The sequence below is a fragment of the Belonocnema kinseyi genome, chromosome 10 (genome assembly GCF_010883055.1).
Source record: "Belonocnema kinseyi isolate 2016_QV_RU_SX_M_011 chromosome 10, B_treatae_v1, whole genome shotgun sequence".
Lineage (NCBI taxonomy): Eukaryota > Metazoa > Arthropoda > Insecta > Hymenoptera > Cynipidae > Belonocnema > Belonocnema kinseyi.
The window spans coordinates 66,530,111-66,538,240 of NC_046666.1; the positions used below are offsets into that span (position 1 = coordinate 66,530,111).

An 8,130-nucleotide genomic window follows, 5' to 3' on the forward strand; every position below is an offset into this window, starting at 1 on the left:
ATAGTCAATTATATACGAAAAATGTAATATTTATTTACTTCAACCAAACAAGATTTTAGTTTGAAATAAAAAACTTTGTTTTTAACAAGATCAAAAAAGATCAGACTTCTAACGAAAGAGATGATTTTGCAAACCAAAAAGACGAATTTTCAACAAGATGAATTTTCTACAAAACAGTTTAATTCGAGGTTGAATTATCAACCCAAAAATATGAATTATCAACAGAAAATATCATTTTAACCAAATAGATGAATTTTTAACTAAAGATGGAACAGTACAATTAGCAGTTAAAATAAATAAATTCAAAAAAAGGAACAATTTCTGGAAAATAAGGGAAAAAAGAATTCTTTGAAAAATGGGAGAATAAGGAAATTGGTGTGAAGTCTGGGTAAGTCACATCGAATTTTATAAAATTTAACTTCAGTTTTTCGAAAATTCCGAAACTCTTTCAGGATTTCCCTGACTTTTCATGACTTTCCAGAATTTCTTGACCTGTAGTAGCCCTGATTTAGTATTCTATTTGAAGACATTTTTTCCACCTTTGCGATTATAACAATTTAAAATTAAATTAAACCATAAAAAATATTCATTATTTATAATACATAGATACTTACAATCGGTCTGCTATTGAGAAATAAACTTTTCCACGCCTAGTTTTAATGCAGTTTTGATCGTTATTAGAGCATTTGCATTGACACTCTCCGCCTGGAGTAATTTTCGGTGTGAATTCAGAAGGACACCGGCATCTAGGGAAAAATGACTTAATTAATACTAAACTTGAATTTAAAAGCTTAAAGATTTCTTTGAAAACCATTCACAACTTATTTAATCTATTTTAAGTGATTTAAAAATATACAACATAATTCAAAATGTATAGTTTAGTTAAATTAGACGTAAACAATCGTAGTGTTGAAACTCGAAGCTACCGGTAGCTTATATAAATGAGCTGCCATCGAACCTTCTATGATCCATAGTTAATGAGATATGAATTTGTTAATTAAGGTTGGGTTTTCCCTCGGTAAGCGACGCATGTAACAAATTTTAATGGTTATAAAAAGAATATATCCACTTTTTATTTATGGATCTTTAAAGTGATAGGCGTACTGAACATCAAAGGATTTTCTTTGGCAGGATAAGAAGTAAGTGGATTTTTTTTTAAACCATAATATTTTAAAAGGTAAATCATTTAGTCAATCTGCTAAACGATAGCGCTTATCCAGGAAAAAGTGTTTATCAGATTAAAAAAACAAATTATTTTCACTGAAAAATTTTCACAAACAATAATTTTTTATACTTACACTTGTCCGAAAAATCTGAGAAAAATCAAGTACAACAAAGTGCGCATGAAAATATGTTTTAAAAAAAAATGTTATATCTGTAGTAGTTTCATTGTAAGAATATACGGTTTAAACAATTTCCATAAGCATTATTCCACAACAGCGCTAAATAATAATAGAAAATGTTTCGTAACTGATATTTCAGCATATATTTTTTACGTGTTAATTAACATATTTTAATTTTAAATTATTTTATAGTGTTGAGGAGAATTGCGTGGACAATATTTGTTTACGACGAAAATATTATAGATAGAAAACTACCGAAAAAAGAATCGACATCTTGTTGATTATGTGGTTGTACTTGAGTTTGTCCAGATTTTTGAGACATGTGTTAGTATGAGAAAAAAATTGTTTATAACAATTTGTTGCTTACAGTTAGCATTTTTTTTAAAATCCGATCAAGACCAAAAGTTTCGTGTGCCGCTACCGTAAGAATAGACACCCCCCTTCCCTTATTGTTACATTACTTTCAATAATTTGATTTTTTCACTATAAATACGTTTTCTACGTTTGCAAAAATTATTGCTAATTTCTTATGTGTACAATTTTCGATAGCAAATAATAATATGAATAAATATAAAACAATTAATTCAAATTAAAAAAGATATCTTCCACACATCTCTTGTCGTTATTTTCCAGAAACCTTACAAATTTCAGGGATGCTATTATTTCATTTTTTTTTTTTACTATTTTGAAGTGGCCTGAAAACGAAGTTAAAATTTTGTTTCCTCAAAAAAATAGTGATTTTTTCTTCCTTTGAAACAGAAATAATGTTTTAAAAAATATTTGGAAAAATGATAATAAGTATCCCCTTAACCAAATATAAAATAAATGCAATTTTTTTGGTATTTCAAAAAATTCCAACTTAATCAAAAATTAATTTTTTCAAAGTATAATTTTATAGTTTTATTTATTATCGAAAATCAATTTCGATCTATTACTTAGCTCCATTAAATTTCGAAAAGAACAGGCAAAAAGAAGTAAAAAAATATATTCCCGCTGCGTGGGCACATTCTCATTGCGCGCGGCGCTTCGTGCCAAGTTTGAGCGCGTCTAGGGCGCTCGTGTACGCTCTCGCGCTCGTTTTCGTACGTTTAATTTGCACACTTAAAGTAAATTCTTTCAAAATTGTAAATACTATAACTCAAATCGAAAACTGTGACTTAAACTTCTGAGGAATTACAGCCATAAATTGTAACTGCACTTTTTTCGATTGGATTTTAAAGGTTCTCAAAGCACCTACGGCTTTGACGATTACATTCTCATCACGAAACTCGCGCTTCGCGCTCGATGATTTAGTTTCCACTTGAAAAACTACATCAAAATAATTTGTAAATCTTGTTAAAATCTACTAAAAATAACGTTTTAAACTTATGGATCTCTTAAAAAATCAAAATTGAATATTTTTTAATACGATCCAACCTTTGGAACTTTTGTCTAATTTAAAATTTTCATGGCAATATTTTAGAAAAACATATATTTTACATCTAGTAGAAATTTGAATTGATATTTCTGAACCTATTAAAAAATTTTTTTTCCTTTTTTAAAAAACTTTCAAAATGTTGAAAAGCATATAACTTTTCGATGTTTTATCGAATTTATAAATGTCATTAGGAAAATTTGCCATTCTTTTTGACGCGCATCAGAAAATTTGACAAAAATGTCTAAAACTCATAAAAAATTTTTATTCACATTTTGAAAAAGCTTAAGTTTTTGAATTTTTGTCTGCTCGAAAAATGTAACTGACATAGTTTATAAATATATTTGATATCTAGTGATGAATTGAAATGAAATTTTTTAATCTTTTAGAAAAATATATATTTTATTTATCTGAACATTTTGAAAAGTATATAACTTTTCTAATTTTCATAAAAATAAAAAATTTTATTTTGATAATTTGCAAGTCTTCTACCCATCTATAAGTAACTTTGACAACAAATTTTAAATCTGAAATTTTTTTTTTAAATCTTGAAAATGCTTTAAATTTTTTAAATTTTGGCTGGAAATATTTGCTTAACGAACTTAGCCTTTATTTTGGGAACCATAAGAAGTGTATTAAAGGCTGACTTGATCAGACAAAACCTTCAAAAGTTAGCGTGGCTACAACATTCAGGTAATCATGCATACAGACATACAGACAAACAGACTGACAGACACCGATAAAATGTTATGATTTTTGGATTCTGTGAGTGCGGAAACGTAAGATCCGTTAAAACCCAGAGATAGAAAATTTGGACGATTACATTACACTCTCATGGATGAGAATGTAAAAATACAAAGAGTGGATGTGCTCCGTCACGCGTAAAAAGCAGACTGAGCGCTGCACCTTTAGTGGGTTAGTTGCATCAGGTTGCGTCTTGCATCAAAATCTGATAGAAATGATTCACGCGGTCCTGCATGTATACGTTTGGATTCCCTCGATGGAGGATCAAGGTCCAGGCAAGCCATGCCCGAAACCGGTCTTATATCGGAAGTGGAGTGTAATCATTTAAAAAAAATACTTCACATGGATTTTGCTCCACTTCTTAATCAAACTCGACCATAATTTTATACAGAGACATAAGTTAGGTCAAAAAATTAGTTCAAGCCAACAAAGCGCATCGCCAAAATGAGACAAATATGCTCTTATGCCTCAGGACCCTTAATTTATTACTATACGAGTATAAGAAACTTACGGTTTCCTTACTGGCGGCTTCCGAAGAGTTTGAGGAGGAAACACCGGGGTATGTTGCCTTGCGACCCTTGTTTCCGCCAATTTTTCATTTTTTGTATCAAATTCATTTCTCTCGCGACACTCACACTCTGTGTGATTGTAGAAAGTCAGCTTTTCTACGACGCTGCCGCCCTCGACATTGGTAGTCTGAAAAAAATATATCGTTAATATTACAGCAACATATTATTTAATTCCCAATATAAAAAACATTATTCACTAAAATTATACTGTTAAATTTTTTTGGGATTTTTCAACACTTTTACTGTACGAGTGTAAGACACAACTGCAAAACCGGTATTGGAAGGTGAAATTCCAATACACTACCCAAGTGAAAATTGCCGGAGCTGAATACACGGCCCAGCGTTGGTCCAATTTTTGCAGCCAAAGGTCGGCTAAAGATATTGGGCCAATATCGGCATTTTAATCGGCCCAATGTTGCGCCAGTTCTGGCAGCCTATATTGCCTATTTATATCTTCCGATCCTCCCACCGATGATTGGCCTAGTATTGGCACTTTATTGCACCAAGTCTCACTTTTAGTACGGGGAACCAGTTTCACGAGGATCCGCCAAAGTCTGGCCCAGTGGCGACAAATTACTGGGCCAAGTGTCACTTTTACCACAGCAAACCATGTTTTATTTAAATCGGTCCAATGTTGAGCCAGTGCTGGCAGTCTATATTGGCTATTTATATTTATCGATTCTCCACCCATGCTTGGCTCAGTATCAGTACTTTATTGCGCCAAGTCTCACTTTTAGAATCTAAAAAACAACTCAAGTGCGAATTCCCGGAGCTGAATACATGTCTCAATGTTGGTCCAATTTTGGCAGCCAAAATTCGGCTAACGATATTTGGCCAATATCGGCACTTTAATCGGCCCAATGTTGCACCAGTTCTGGCAGTCTATATTGGCTATTTATATTTTCCGATCCTCTACCGATGCTTGGCCCAGCATCGGCACTTTGTTGCGCCAAGTCTCACTTTCAGCACCTAAAAACCCAATCTTACACGAAAGATAAAAATTTTGTTGCTGAAAAATCGTCAAAGTTTATGATGAAATTTTTAAGTTCTGTCATTAAAAATTTTGAATGTTTATGAAAAATTACATTTCCTTTCATTGCAAATACTTGTAAAGTAGCCTACAGCGGAGAAAACGAAATATTATGCGAAGAAAAATTGTAATCGATTTAAAGTATCTATTTGAAAATTTTTGTATTGATATTCCTGTTAACAGTTCGTGTATGTTACATTTACATTAACTTTTCTGAACTGTAGCTTATGAGGATGACTTTTTCACAGTGTTTCAACTTGTCGGCTTAGCGAAGAGGTTAGCACTCCCGACTGCTAGACGATACATTTAAGTATATAGACATAGGTTCAAAACCTCGTAGCGTTAGAAATTTTATTTGTAATATAATGTTCAAAATGTAATATATGTATTCAATCTAAACAGGACCATTAATATTCATATTCAAAGTACTCCCCATACATAAATTTAAATTTATACATTTACATTAATACATTTATTTCGTAAGATATGCAGTCGTATAATGATGAATGGATAAAGCAGATGCGATCTAAGAAAAATTCAAGGATTTTTTATCAGTTTTTGAATTAACTCCGGCATCCAAGTTGGTCCGATATTAGTACCCAGTGTTGGGCCGACAATGGCAGCCAAACCTTGGCTGCCAAGTGCAGGCTATAGTTATCATTCCGTGATTGGCGCGATGATGGCAGCCGAGCTTCGGCAATATTTTTGTCGACTATGGGCCAATGCTGGGCCGTATGTGACTTCGCACTTGGGTAGCCGTCCAACAAGACGACCTCCGACAAGACGACCCGCTCAACATAACGACGGGCGAACGCTCAACGAAACGACGGCGGAGGCCGTACCTCTATCCCCTCCACTTTCCTCTCTGCAAAGTACACGACCTAATGTTTCACTTAACAGATAAGTTCGCTCTACACCGCACACGCTCTCAGCACAGAATAGTGGGGACCCCTCCCGCCGTCGTCTTGCCGGACGGTGAAAGTCCAGCGTGCGTCCACTTATTGGACGGCTAGTTTACGTGTAGTACCTTGCTATAGGCTAGGTAACGCACTCGGCTCGAAGCTTGGTGGTTAGGGCTCGATTCTTCGTGTCTGCGAATTTCTATTTCTTTAAATTTTCTTCCGCAACATTGTATTTTATGTGTGGCAATATTTGAATACATGTGCGGCAATATTTGAATACATATGCGGCAATATAACAATACCAGTATTTAAAAACTACAATATCATGTATTCGAACATTACCTTACATCGTGGAAATAAACTTTAAATACATTTAATAGAAAGTCCCAACAGAAATTTTGTACAGTGTAGATTATAAATTTTATGGACAGTTTTGTGGAAAATATCAAGTATACTTTGCCACATAAACAAAGAATAGACAATAGTTCAAAATTATTATAATTATATCATTACATGGTAGTTCTTGAGTTGCAAATGTCAGGATGTGCTTTTTTCCCGTATTGAAAACGTTACTTTAATCAAAAAAATATATGATTCTAGGCTCGTTCGCGATACACATTCATAGACACGAATATTGTCAGCCACTTGATATTCCAAGCAGTTCGTTCGTTCCGGTGTTTGAACTTTGAAGCGACCATTAGTGAGCCAATTGAGTTCTTGACTCGGTTCTTGACAATCGACATACCATTAGGAAATGATGCTCAAAGTGACATCAACTTTCTAATTCATTTTTTTCTGTTTAAATTATAGTCCTTTTCCCCACAGTGTAAACGTATTATTTTGCAATACAATATGTAATTGTTTAATTTGTATGTGGTGAAGTTAAGTCATTGAATAATAATGGATGAAAATTAGAAAGTTTTTGAATGATTGTGCAGATATGTATAAGAATTATTATATAGTACCATCATAGTAAAACCCGGGATATCAAAGTATTGTATATCATACACAACTTCATTCATATCTGTTAAGTGTCAGTTTTTATACGTTTTATTAGGCATTTTCACTTCATCGTCAGCTAATTTCACTTCGTTGAATGCTGAGGTGAAAACAATGGAACAAATGCATGGGACAAAACTTTATTTTTGTGATATTTTCGTAATAAATAGTAATTACTATCATTTTATTATCTTATTAAATCATTCTTAACAAATAAAAACTATTTTTCTAATATACTTTTATAGCAAAAATTAGTTTATACGAAGATATTAGCAAAATAGGGCAAAAATAGACCGAATCTTATGGATTTTGTCCACTGTTTTCCCCTCAGCAATCAGCGAAGTGAAGTTAGCTGGTGATTGAAGTGAGAATACCTAATTGAAAGTCGCAGGATAGTCATGACGACATAATATTCATAATTTGAATTTCAGGATGAGAGAAAAATTCTCTGTGGCTTTGGAAATTTTTTTTTCTTTATATTCTAAAAGTATTTCTTTAGATTGATCAAGTTCCAACTCCAAATTCTGGAAGATTTACACCCTCTTAGCACTAACAAAAAAAGTTTTAGAAAAAGATCAATAAAATACATTTTTTTTATTATTACACCATTAAGCCATTTCCCTTTCGGGGTAGGCGTGACTCACTCGGCAGGGGAAAGGAGTAGTGTGTGGAAGGGATAGAGATTTTTCAGATTGATCCAGAATTCTCGTGCTATTTAAGTAAATAACACGTTCGTTCCGCAACACTGCTCCGACCCAGGTTGCTGATCAATCTCTCTAGCAATCACCCCAAGCGAAGAACCTCAAGAAGTCGTTATGTAAGGTTCCCCACTTGGGTCCATTAATAGCCAAGGTCTTTGTTTCAGGCGACATTCTCTCTACTGACACTCTTTTTATTAACTATTTGCCGCCATACTTTCCTGTCCTGGCATACTTCTCTAGCTTCTTTTATGTCCATGCATTTTTTCATGCAGGCTCTCGTGTTTCTGTGACTTCTTATGTCTCTTCCAAGTAGGGTCTCATTCATCCATTCTAACCATTCTTTGCGCGGTCTACCTCTGGGCACGCTGCCATTTACTTTACCTTGATACACTTGTTTCGTTAGTCGTTCATTTGGCATTCTCTCAACA

General features: G+C 33.5%; 1 protein-coding gene across 1 annotated transcript in view; it reads right to left on the minus strand.

The window, feature by feature from the left end:
• Positions 1-8,130, minus strand: part of LOC117181643 (protein PFC0760c-like) — a 235,372-nt gene that overhangs the window by 2,298 nt on the left and 224,944 nt on the right. The window contains exons 4-5 of the mRNA XM_033374537.1: positions 4,013-4,197; positions 615-746 (exon numbers count right to left, since the gene is read on the minus strand). Of these exons, the coding sequence (XP_033230428.1) occupies positions 615-746; positions 4,013-4,197 (317 nt within the window). The remainder of the gene's footprint in view (positions 1-614; positions 747-4,012; positions 4,198-8,130) is intronic.